Source organism: Taudactylus pleione, unplaced genomic scaffold (genome assembly GCF_031769625.1).
Source record: "Taudactylus pleione unplaced genomic scaffold, aTauple2 ptg000393l, whole genome shotgun sequence".
NCBI classification, from domain to species: domain Eukaryota; kingdom Metazoa; phylum Chordata; class Amphibia; order Anura; family Myobatrachidae; genus Taudactylus; species Taudactylus pleione.
Genome location: NW_028284794.1, coordinates 5,329,562 through 5,343,054, shown reverse-complemented (window position 1 = coordinate 5,343,054; position 13,493 = coordinate 5,329,562). Strand labels below are relative to the sequence as shown.

The 13,493-nt window shown below is 48.3% G+C and overlaps 1 protein-coding gene across 1 annotated transcript; it reads right to left on the bottom strand.

Annotated features, from left to right (window-relative positions):
* Positions 1–2,557: 2,557 nt before the first annotated feature.
* Positions 2,558–10,201, bottom strand: COPS6 (COP9 signalosome subunit 6). Its single transcript, XM_088446136.1, has 10 exons — positions 10,094–10,201; positions 8,770–8,895; positions 8,530–8,661; positions 7,316–7,404; positions 7,040–7,102; positions 6,905–6,952; positions 3,318–3,432; positions 3,143–3,235; positions 2,949–3,049; positions 2,558–2,822 (listed from the first exon to the last, which is right to left on the bottom strand). The coding sequence occupies exons 1-10, from the start codon at positions 10,143–10,145 to the stop codon at positions 2,682–2,684; spliced, it is 960 nt and encodes a 319-aa protein (XP_088302262.1). The 5' UTR covers positions 10,146–10,201; the 3' UTR covers positions 2,558–2,681.
* Between the last annotated feature and the right edge of the window lie 3,292 nt (positions 10,202–13,493).

Sequence of the window (13,493 nt, the reverse complement as noted above, 5' to 3'; positions counted from 1 at the left end):
CTTCACGACACAACCACAAGATTCCAGTATATAGATCCACAACAAAGGACCCCGAAGCAGCCTTCGTGGACGCCTTGTCAGTGAAGTGTACCTTCCATTTGGCAAACCTCTCCCCCCACCCAGTCTCCCTTCTTCCTCGGGTCCTTTGGAAATTCAAGTAAGAAGGGGGCATGGTTCTGTTGGTAGCTCTGGCTTGGGCCCAGACGCCATTAGTACTCCGATCTTCAAAGTCTCTCTGTAAACACTCCTCTCCAATTTCCTCATCGGCCGTACCTCTTGTCTCAGGGTCCCTGTGTACATACAGGCCTGGCCTGTCTGTCTTTGACAACGTGGCTCTTGAGACATCCTCCTAAAGTCCAAAGTGTTTTCTTGCTGTGTGGTCCAGACCCATGCCACGTTTACACACCCCACACCATTATGGAACCACCACCAACCTGCACAGAGCCTTGTTGACAACTGGGGCCTCATGGGGTGTGCACCACACCCAAACCGTACAATCAGCCCAAAACTAGGACTGTGTCCCATCGAACCACGCCACTTATTGCCAGTCCTCCGGGGTCCAATTGGCAACATCACAAGCCCAGGTGAGATGCTTTTGGTATCTCCAACATTCACCGTGAATGTGGTTTGAGCCAGTTTCGCTTGTCTGTTACTATGGACAGTTGTGGCCGAATGCCGCTGGTCACGATTATTTAAGCACCTGTGGTCAGCCACTGCGCTGTCCATGGTGGGTGGTAATGCCTTCCATGAGGTATTCCTGGTACACATGACACCGTAGATAGAGGAATGTTGAATGTCCGTACAACCTCGGAAACGGAATGTCCCATCCATCGGGCACCCACTGTCATGCCCCATTCGAACTCTGATAAGTCACATTGTCTTGCCCTGAGCAGCCTAGCAGGTGATCATACTGACTCGAGATGGCAGATTACAACTGATGCAGGTCTGGGCATTTCCAAGATGTCACAGTACCGTGACTCCACCTACCATTACATACAGTGATCCAGCAGCACAGTAGTATGGCTAAGTAGTCAAGAAGGGTCAGCTTTTTGACAAGTGGGGGGGGGGGGGGGGGGGGGGGGTCTGTTTCTGCAGCTTACAGGCAGGAGACAGATACTGCTAGCTCGGCGCATATACCCCATGTGGGGAAATACCTAAAGGAGTCACAGCTAAAGATCTCCTTACATGAACGCCTGATATGGACTCTCCATGATTGCTGAGAGAAGGGTGTGCTATTGTTAGACAGGACGAGGCGTCCGGCCACAGCAACTACTGGTTTGGTCGCCTGCACCGGAGAAAAGCACATGGGCACAGGCTCTGCAGCACAGGTGCATTTGTCTGTAGTGCGGATGAAGAGCATTGGGAAGAGGTGTATAATACATTATAATACACTAGCTTGAGCCACCATACATCGTCCAGGAGCTGCAAGAACTTGTTCTTCACCTGTTGACACAGAGAGCTGCTCCCTATACGGAGAACCTGCTTACATCAGCTGTAATAGTGGTAACACTGTAGCCTTATGTGGATCATCTACGCTCCAGAAACAAGTTGTACATGATCTCCCACCAAGTATTTTTAGTGACGATGGGGGAAGACCAGGAATTTATACAACTCTATATTAGAGATTCACTGGTCGAAATAATGTAATATAATACATATAATCGAGAATGATAAGTGACTGTGTCTCACCCCATAATCTGTCACCTCTTTACCTAAGGCAGCGATTCTCACACTCGGTCCTCAGGACCCCAAACACGTCACGTTTTCCAGGTCACCCAGCAGGAACACAGGTGAATTCATTACTCACGGACACATTTTAAAAGATCCACAGGTGGAGCTAATGATTTCACTTGTGATTCTGTGAGGAGACCTGGAAAACATGCTCTGTATTATTGGTGCAAACATTAGGATGTTATGAGAACTTATGACTTAGTATATTTGCTTAACACAACCAAAAAAAACCCCACTACAAACTACAACTACCCAAGAATGAAAAAAAACAAAAAAACAACACTGATGGTGGATACACACTATGCCAGAGGTTCCTAAACTCCCCTATTACAGTCCAGGTTTTAAGGCTATCTATGCTTGAATACAGATGGTTATCAAATTGACTGAGGTATTAATTAAGTCACCTGCTCTCAAGCGTAGGTCTCCTTAAAACATGGCCATGTACTGTAATGGTGGAGTTTAGGAACCTCTGCAGATATAATTGGTACCTCTGGCTGTATGTACAGCCAACCAAGCCACATACTCCCAGGATCCGCCGACAATGACGTCACTGCCGCTTCCTGTGGCCAGTGTAATGGTAAGTGCAATATCGTTTGTGCATACCATTTACCAAATCGGTGGATCGGTCAGGCCCATTGGTCGATCCATCGCCCAGGTGTGTACCCAGTATAAGATGAGCAGGTTACCTGGACCTATAAATTCTATATTTTACACTGTAATCGTTGTAAAAAACTTTAAAGCGACCACAATCCTCAAGGCAGCCAACTCTGCACCCATTGCTATAAACAGCCAGTTGCCATCTGTATAAGGGGACGCTGCACCAATGAATGGACAAGGGAACACTTTTATTATCTCCTAAAATAACATAGAGCTCAGGTCGGTGGTGTTTGTTTTGCTCACTAAAAGTCCTTTTATACAAAAAGCGCGATGTGGATGCGCAGCCTCCGCTTTCAGAAGAAGAGGCCTCTCATTCTCCGCCCGATTCCCTGGCGGTCATACAGGATGTTGAACTTGTTGACGAACTGGTTCATGGTGTTACACGTCTTGGTGATGGTGCCCAGGTAAGACATTAAGCCGACGTCGTTGCATTGCTGCCGGGAAAGGGAAGAAATTAAAGGGGGCATTAGAGGATATCGAGAGGGTGATGTTTGGAGAGAGGTGAGGAGGGTCTAAAAACCGACAGATGGAGGATGAGGACGCATCATGCTCCTACTTACATCGTAGAAGTCCATCTTGAACTTGTCAGTGCTGAGTACAGGGAGGCAGTGGCACAGAGCGGAGGCCTCGCGCAGAATTTCATGATTGAAGGGGACCTCTCCTGTACAGAGAGGGGAACACAGAAGGTCACATGGACACTACAGGAGGAGGTACAGAGAAGTTAGTGGACGCTCAGCAGGAGAAGTGTACTTACCAGCCTCAGCCGCTCTAACATACTCCAGAATGAGCCGGACCCGGCTGTGCAGCATCTTGATGGCGCTGTGCTGCGCAATGAGGTGCTCCGCCACTGTAAGGAGAAATCGCACAAGGTCAGCGGGAGAGTTCCTGTGCACACTGCGTCCGACGCGGCCTCGGCTTCCGTCTCTTACCTGTCGAGTTCTCCCCGCTGCCGGTGGCGGTCATTCGAGCTACATGGTCTACACCGATTCTCTCCGCCTCTTCTGTGGCCAACGTGTACGGTAACTCCGCCAGCAGCATGGTGGCCTGGAAGAAACGTATACATATAGTGAGATTACAAGGAACCATAAGGGAATCACACAGCCGAGGGTCGATAATACAGAAACCATGATGGACCACCATTAGAGGAATTTTGGTTCGGACGGACAGAGGTGACTAAAATCATCAGAGACAACTCTGATTAGGAGGAGATAACGAGGGCTCATCATGGACATCTAGGAAGTGGAGGAGAGGGATGACCAGTATCATCAGAGACAACGAAGACTGAGAGGAGAGAGAAAGCTAAGGACTAGAGACAATGATGATCATAAGGTTCATACAGGATCAGGAAAAGAAAGATCATCACATCAGAGACAACAAGGATTTGTAGGGGAGAGATAGCTAGAGATCAGGGACAGTAGCGATAAGTAGGGATCAGAGACATCTAGGATGGAGAGGAGAGAGAAATAGGATCATCAGGGACAACTCAGGTTAAGGAAAGAGATAATTAGGATCATCAGGGACATCTCGGGTTGGGAGGAGAATGATCACTAGGATTCATCAGGGACATTTTGGATTGGGAGGAGAGTGATAACTAGGATCCTCAGGGACATCTCGAACTGGAAGGAGAGTGATAACTAGGATATTCGGACACCTCAGATTGGAAGGGGAGCGATAACGATCATCAGGGACATCTAGAATTGGGAGGAGAGCGATAACTAGAATCCTTAGGGACATCTTGTATTAGGAGAACAGTGATAACATGGATTGGGAGGAGAGCGATAACTAGGATCATCTGACATTTCGTATCAGGAGGAGAGTGATAACTAGGATCCTCAGGGACATCTTGGATTGAGAGGAGAGCAATAACTAGAGACATTGCGTATCAGGAGGAGAGTGATAATTAGGATAATCAGAGATATCACGGATTGGGAGGAGAGCGATAACTAGAGATTAGAGACAATAAAGGTGGGTACACACCTGACAGATATATCTGCAGTTGATGGTTGTTCATACACATCTGCATGCTGCAGCGGGTCGGGCCGGCCTGGGGGCAGGTAGGGGTGTGGCCTAATCGTAGACCTCACGGCCAAGCCCCCTCCAGGGGGAAAAAAAAAAAACATTTGGGTCGCGGCGCTGGGGTGCGCTGTGTGCCCCTCAGCCCAGCGCACAGCCAATGGGGGGCGCGATCAGCGCGATTCCCCCCCCCCCCCCTTTTGGCATAGGAGACTCTCCGGCTGCTGCTTTAGCAGCCTCGGACAGTCTCCCAGTGCAGCCCATCAGAAAGCAGCGTGTGCTGGGCTGCTGTGACCTAAGAGGGAGGGGGAGTGGTGCCGAACCCGGGTAATTAGTACCTGCTCACGTCCCCATCCCCCCCCCCCTCTCAGCGCCCCTGTGTACAGGCGATCGGCTGATCGCCCGTACACACTTGCCGATGGATAGATATGTCTGCAGTCCATCGGCAGTGCAGCACGGCCAATGTGATATGTCTGTGAATCACGTCGTTCACAGACATATCGTCTGTACACACTGGCCGACGGCGACACGACATATTGGCCAATCAATTGATCGGCCAATACATCGGCCAGTGTGTACCCAGCATAAGGGCAAGGAGGAGAGAGAAATGACCATGTGTCAGAGACCACAAAGATGGGGAGGAGAGAGATGACAGCTTGTGAACTCGGATACGAGAGGGGTTATAGAAGGTACTTTCCTCCCTCATTGTGGAATATTTTCAAGACTGGGACGTACTTATTACAAGAAAATAAAACTAATGGGCAAGAGTGATAGGAGCAGGTGGTCACAGAGGCCCCGATTCAGAGCCGCTTGCGAGCGCACAGCAAGCGGCCCGATGTTTCTGCACTGCGCATGCGCCGCGTCCGGCGTGCGCGAGCCCCGCTGAGCGACTGAAGTTCAGTCGCTATGGAGCTCTCAACAAGACGGGAGAACAAAAAAAGTTAAAAACGCCCACAATCCCAGCGAGCGGCCAGCGGCAGCGAGCGGGTCTGAATCAGGGCCAGGGTGTGCAGAACAAGATCAGTGTAGATAATTGTCCATCTCCCAAGTGGAGGGTGGCACCTAGTACAGTCAGCACAACCAGGACTGCTCAGGGCACTACCGGAGTCCATATACGTCACTCCGATATCGGGAAAGAACTCTACAGTAGATGATACCATACAGGTAATACTACCAATTTGTACATTTTTTCATTGATATTTAATAAACACGAAGGGAAAAAAAAATCTATTTATTTTTTTCAGCTACACAACCAAGTAGAGAAATCCATTTACGGAATTCTCAGAGCTGTCAAGTTATAATTGCCGTCATGGAAGAAACTTTCCCATACTAAAGATATGTAGACACATTAGAGTACACTGTGCAAACACCCATAGCAACCATTAAGATGCATCTTTGCTTTCAATAGTCTAGCTTGTACTAGAGCGATTGGTTGTAGGAGTTGATGCATCTGTGCGGTTTCCAATGTGTTAATAAAAAGGTTAAAATAGAGGAACTTTGTTTCATACAAGAGATGTAATTAACAAAACAACTTTCCTGTATCAGTGTGATAGGAACCTCAAATCAATGCTCTGTGCTGCTGGGGAAACCTGCTCCTTCCACTATATAACGCTCCGTCTGTGGCTTCCTGCTGCATCTATTCCCCTCCTCACATCATGTCACTGCCCCTGTCACATGCAGCCCTGTCCTGACACATCAGTCATCTCCTGATATACTCTGTGCTTCTGGGGGATCCTGCTCCTCCCACTATATAACGCTCCGTCTGTGGCTTCCTGCTGCCCCCATTCCCCTCCTCACATCATGTCAATGTCCTGCCCTCACTATAACATCACCCATCTCCTGATATACTCTGTGCTGCTGGGAGACCCTGCCCCTTCCACTATATAACTCTCATTCTGTGGCTTCCTGCTGCCCCCATTCCCCTCCTCACATCATGTCACTGCCCCTGTCACATGCAGCCCTGTCCTCACTAACACATCACTCATCTCCTGATATACTCTGTGCTGCTGGGGACCCTGCTCCTTCCACTATATAATTCTCAGTCTGTGGCTTCCTTCTGCCTCCATTCCCCTCCTCACATCATGTCACTGCCCATGTCATACAGCTCTCTCCTCACTAACACATCACTCATCTCCTGATATACTCTGTGCTGCTGGGGGACCCTGCTCCTTCCACTATATAACCCTCAGTCTGTGGCTCCCTGCTGCCTCCATTCCCCTCCTCACATCATGTCAATGTCCTGCCCTCACTATAACATCACCCATCTCCTGATATACTCTGTGCTGCTGGGAGACCCTGCTCCTTCCACTATATAACTCTCAGTCTGTGGCTTCCTGCTGCCTCCATTCCCCTCCTCACATCAGGTCATTCCTCACTCACATAATGACAGGGAACATTCCCTTTGATCTGGCTGGATAACAAGCGGGGCATACAGATTAGAGCAGGAGATGACAGCTGTATCAGATCGGATGTAGTGTAGGGGACAAGAAGGAGCCGGACTCACCTCTCCATTCACAATGTCTATCACCGATTCGTACACACTGACTGGAAGCTGTAGGAGGAGAAAGGATGTTAGATATAGAGGGCAGCTGATAATGTAGAGATGGGGGAGGAACCTGCCCCGGATCAGGGTACTTACATCGGTATGCTTCGTCATAGGGTTTAGCTTCAGGAAAAGCGGGGACTCAATAATCTCACACACCTGGATAAGGAGGTAAAGGCTTATCATTAGGAGGACCTGGGACCACATCACACATTGGCCAACATGTAGGAGAGTGAACAATGACGTGAGCTTAATGTAGAACGCCCCGTTACTTCCTCCAGCCCCTATTTCTCCTTGTTCTTAGGGTGCTCCCATCATGTCACTGACCCCCAGACACATTCATTTCCGCTAACCCCATGAGAGGCTTTATACCTGTTTGTGGACGTGAATGTCGGACGGCTCCGGGGTACCTCCGGTGGTGTACCAGCCCAGGAACTCCATTTCTTTAAACACCTGCTTAACTGCAGAGAAACATTCACATATTAAACCCATGTCATGACCCAGTCACCAATGCCTAATCCTCCACTGCTCCCTACAGGAAAATATCCCCCAGGCTACAATGTAGAACCGTCCTGCACAACAATCATGTTATATAGCAGAAAGTCTGTATAATCTGATGTTCTAAGCATCCTATGTCAGCTTTATTCAACAACGCGCGTCGTCCAACCCAGAGATACCAGCACCGCGACCTGGGGCATCTACCGCACCATTCAGGGGACAAAAACAGCTGAAGGGCCCTCCCAAGTAAGTAGCATGGGTATGGGGGGCATAAAGACCTTCTATCCAGAGCGGTTTCTGTTCTGTGTAATTCTCAGTATGTGTTCTTATTCTCTATGTGCACAGTACCACGTATCTTGTTCTGTATGCTGGGTGTGATTCTCAGTATGTGTTCTTATTCTCTATGTATGGAGAGGTGCACAGTACCACTACTCTTGTTCTTTACACTGGGTGTAATTCTCAGTATGTGTTCTTATTCTGAGTGTGTGGAGAGGTGCACAGTACCAATACTCTTGTTCTGTATGCTGGGTGTGATTCTCAGTATGTGTTCTTATTCTGAGTGTGTGGAGAGGTGCACAGTACCACTACTCTTGTTCTGTATGCTGGGTGTGATTCTCAGTATGTGTTCTTATTCTGGGTGTATGGAGAGGTGCACAGTACCACGTATCTTGTTCTGTATGCTGGGTGTGATTCTCAGTATGTGTTCTTATTCTGGGTGTATGGAGATGTGCACAGTACCACTACTCTTGTTCTGTATGCTGGGTGTGATTCTCAGTATGTGTTCTTATTCTGAGTGTATGGAGAGGTGCACAGTACCACTACTCTTGTTCTGTATGCTGGGTGTGATTATCAGTATGTGTTCTTATTCTCTATGTATGGAGAGGTGCACAGTACCACTACTCTTGTATGCTGGGTGTGATTCTCATCAAACGTATGGACTAATCCTGCCAGTTGGGTTCGTTGTCTTACTGGACTCCTGTGTAACATTCCTGATACTAAGAAATATTGTGTATTATTACATCCACACTGCTCCTCCCTGGTGCAATAATATACTGTATATCAGAGGCAGGATGCCGGTCATTACTCACACTGCTCCTCCTTGGTGTAATAATACTCTTTATTGATTGTGATTTTCTCATCGTTGATCTGAGACAGGAGCTCAAATGAGTTCATCACCTCTATGTTCCTTCCCTCCTGCTTGCCAATGAGCGCACCGATCACTGGGGAGAAGACAGAACACAGACACTGATATACTGGACGGTGGCCTGGGAGGAACATTGGGGTACAGATACCAGGACTCTGAGCAGGGGGAGAGGACAATGTCTTACCTTGCACTGGTCGCCCCTCCTGTGATCTCATACGGATCCAGTGGTCAGAGATGTTTAAGATCACCAGGGGATGAAGGGCGACAGCCACACTCCCGGTTACCCCTTGTGCCATCACCGTGGGGAGAACTGGGAAGAACAAAGCTCCATACTTATAATCATATTCACAAGTTAAACATCACTGTCATTCAACCTACATCTCTTTCATATTTCAGACACCTGCGTGTGACACACATGTGTGTGATACAGGGCACAGGCTAGCAGTCATGTGTGGGCAATGGAGGGTTCAGACTGGAGGTGTGTGTGGGGGTGATGATGGGTGCAGGTTGGCAGTGTGCGTGTGTGGACTGGTAGCATTTGTGGGTGATGCAGGCACAGACTGGCAGTGTGTGCGGGTAATGCAGGGTGCAGGCTGGTAGAGTGTGTGTGTGATGGCAGTTCAGGTGTGTGGTGCAGGCTGGCAGCGTGAGTTGTTAATACAGGCTGGCAGTGTGCGCAGGTGATGCTGGGCTCAGGCTGTGAATGTGACTGGGTAATGAGTCTGGCAGTGGGCGCGGCTGATGGAAGGCGCAGGCTGGCAGGAGCAGGTGATGCTGGGCACAGGCTGGCAGTAGGTGTGCGTGATGCTTATTGCGGCTGACAATGCAGTGTGGCAAAGTGCACAATGTGAGGGGGTAATGCAGCCTGGCAGCAGGAGCAGGTGATGCAGGACGCAGGCTAACAGTGGGTGTGGGTGATGCTTGTCGTTGGCTGGCAATGTGAGTGTGTAATGCACTGTGTGTGGGTGATGCTGGGCGCAAGCTGTCAGTGGGTGCGGGTGATGCAGGCAGTGGGCACAGGTGATGCCAGGTGCCACCTGGGGGAGGGCATGGGTGATGCTGGCAGTAGGCATGGGCGATGCAGGGCACGGGTGATGCAAGCCACACCATCACATATCCTGCTACAGGATAAATGATACTGATCATATGTACAGCTGCCAACAGGGCTTTATGCTGCATTAATTACATCACTGGCTGTTATTATTACAATCAGATGATAATAATAATAATAATAACTTAATACACACAGAAAAACAATATTGACTGACGCCACTTCCTGCCGTCTAATGACAGACGTCTCTGTGAACCAATGACAGCGCAGACGCAGGGTCCCGCCCACCCCCCTCTATCCCCAGCGCGGAATACCCACAGCTTCCCCCACCCGTGCACCCTCATTCCCGCCACCTCACGCCGCGGGCCACCCTGCTTCTCCTTCTCCCCCCTCCCCCCGTGCCAGCAGCTTCCCGTCTCCTTTGGGGGCCCGTCTGACCGCGGGGTAGCACACTCACCGGCACCGTCCACCTCCATTCCACTGCCGTTCGCGGCCGCAGCTGCCGCCATCTTGCTACACCCGGCTTGCCTCAAAGCGTCTGCGCGCACCCAAGTGACACAGTGTCCTTCGCGCATGCGTGTTTTGTATGGTGTCACATGCAACCTCTAGGGGCGCTGTGGTACCGTGAAAACAGTCTACATTATTTTTTTTTTTTTTCAGTAGTGCGCATGCGCCTCCCTCTAATCAGCCTCCTGCTTTTCACACTTGTTTCCCGACTGCAGTCTCCAGGGCTGGTCTATGGATTCAATTAGAAAGTTACTATAGTGTGAAAAGCAGAAGCAGGGTATTATCTCACCTTCGGGTCAGAATGGGCAGTTTATGTATAGTGATACTCAGGCTTGCCTTATTAGTGCTTCTTTTTCATTGTAATGGCTTATTCTGATGGTGTTTTATAGATAAATGGGAATAAATAATTGTCTGTGGAGTTTTTTTTTTTGGACTATTTGTCCTATGTGCTGGGTAAGTAACTTTAGTCAGGGTATGATAATTAATGTTATTTTTATTTATGTTTTTTTGCACGTGACAGAGATGACATGGGAAGCGTTAGTCTGCGATTATGCACGCAATCGGCTGATAGTTGCGTTCTGCGCAGGCGTATGCATCGCACTGCGCGTGCGAGATCCAGCCACTGCGATCGGGACGGCGATGGCGGTGAGTACGGAGACCCATCGCAGAGTGATTGACGGGAAGCGCAGTTTGTGGGTGGTGACGGGGGGGTGAGGTCGGGGAAACGCAGGCGTGCATAAATTAGGCACTTCGATGCCATACGCAGCTCCAGTACTCAGTGCGCGCGCTGAGGTTAGCAATTCCTGAGTAAGGTCAGAGCTTGTGCAAGTGTGCGTGAGGCTCCGATTATATATTATTTGCAGTCTTGCTAAACATTACGGATGTGTGTGAGGTGGGTGAGGACATGGTGATCGCAATGGATTAGCGTATCATAATCGCAGCTGCGATCCGTAGTGAATCGGGCAATCGCAGTGTAATCGGAGGTATCCATCCCAATCATATGCAATACCCAGTCTTTTACAGCACAACTCTAAAACGATTATTTTATAGCGTTAAACAGAATAAAGCATTTCTTATTTATTAACCTTCCAGTACTAAATATCTTACTGACCTCATGGAACCTCTCTCCCCTTGTAGTCAAGAGTAAATACCCTTTGTGCCCTCCTGCCGGAGTCTCGTACCCAGCTGGTTACTCCTATCCATGGCAGCCTTAATTGAAACTCATGGACTCAACAAAATACTGACTTTCCCATGTTTGGTGCTGGTGAGCCAATACCGCGGTCATTGGCCGCATGATACAGCTATGGGGGGGAAATATATACGTAGCGTGGGTGAATCGGGGTGTGGAGTGGGGCACAGCCTTATTTGGGTTTTCCAATTGGGAAAAATGTCGGGTATGTACGCAGTGGAGCGCGTGTGTCACCGGTGAAGCTGGGGGTTGTTGTTAGGCCAAATCTGGCGTATACCTTTCAGGTACGGAAAGCCGGTGCTCAGGATCCCAACAGTTAAAATCCCAACACTGGCATTCCGACAGGGTTAGGATACCGACACCTGTTGGTAGTTATTCTAACCTCCCCGGTGCCTAAACCTAACCCTCCCCCCTTAGTGCCTACCCCTCCCCCTAGTGCCTAACCTCTAACCCTCCCCCTAACCCCGCTACTACACCTTTGGGATGCCGACGCCAAGATTCTGAAAGGTGTTCTAATAGCCGGCATTCCATGTGCCGGGATTATGACCGCATCTCGTCAGGAGAACCCGTTGGGGTAAATTTACTAAAGTGAGAGTTTTTAGAAGTGAGTTTTAGAAGTGATGTTGCCCATAGCAACCAATCAGATTCTAGCTATTATCTTCTAGAAGGTGCTAGTTAAATGTTAAGTAGAATCTGATTGGTTGCTATGGGCAACATCTCTTCTAAAACTCACTTCTAAAAACTCTCACTTTAGTACATTTACCCCGTGGTCTGCTCTCTAGGTTTTCCAAGTGAGTTTATTGGGCCCCATTGAAAAAATGTAGGTAACAGGTCATTTTGAAACTCATTATCTATTCAAATCTGATTGTAAATGGTGCCATGGGCACTTGTAGGTAGGTGGTCTTCTCTAGGGTCAGAGAGCCTATTATATTCACTCTTTCAAACTGGCGATCCACGAGAGGATCAGGAGGTGATGTAGTAGGGGCTAAAACTAATACACAAAGATCCACGATAAATAATGTGTATTAAGAAATGTAATCCGTCTTCATTTTAGAATGAAATGTGTTTTTGGGACTCGTTAGTGAAACAATGGGTGTAGTTTGTTTTCTGACTAACTAGCGAAGCTTGACCACAGATTGTGGCCGAACGGATAGAAGGAACAGCGAATGGCTAACCACGTGTAAGTAAATAGATGCACCATTGTGTAGCTACATCTCACATCCGTGGACCGTGCCCTGCAATATCTGCAACTTATGTGGAAAATTAAAGGGTCACAGTGATGTTTTGTTTGTGCTGAATTTGCTCTTTTTACTAAAAAAAAAAGTAATGTGTCATTTGTACTGTACGTGACACCCTGAAGGTGGCTGAGATAGCATTTTATGCATAAGGTGTCAATGCTTTTCAAACTGTGCCAATGCAGAAAAGGGGAACGCTAGTTTCAGACCAGAAAAGAAGAGACCACATTTAGACTTGGCTGTAAGCCTGTAATGCAATACATGTGCCTTGATGACATCTGTCTTGGGAAACAAAAGGCTGTAATGGAGACATACTCTAGTGTTGTCTAAGTTTCAGGTGATAAAATAAGATTCAAACAAAAAACAGCCTGGAACCGACTGATTTCAAAGAGGTGGAATGGTAACAGAAGCACAGAGCATTTCAGCCAGACCAAGTCCTGCATGTTTCTGCGAAGGCATTTTATAAGTGGGAGGGTCCAATCCCAACGTGCAAAATATCAAAGCACCTAGAGCGGGAAACGTAATAAAATAACGTTTAGAAGCCAAGACTTTGTAATATAGCCGCATCCCCTACACCCACGCTGTAGATAAGACAGCATACATGGTGGCATAGCAAATAGATTTCCCCTAGAAAATATGAGGGTTGAGCATGCGTGCCGCTGGCATATAACAGTGAGGCCCAAAACAGCATGTAAACTCACTATCTAAGATTTGGATATGACAAACTACCTGCAGACTTATTCAAGGGTCCCAAGGGGATAGCCTAGATACCCATTGGGACTATCCCTACAGTTCTTTCCTCCCCTTTTATAAATTCTTCTCTCCTTTATGATACGTGTATTGTGTCAATTCCATTTCATGGGCCATAAAAATCAGAGAAACGCTGCAATAATTGATGTGCATCAGGGATCAATGTTGAAAGTACA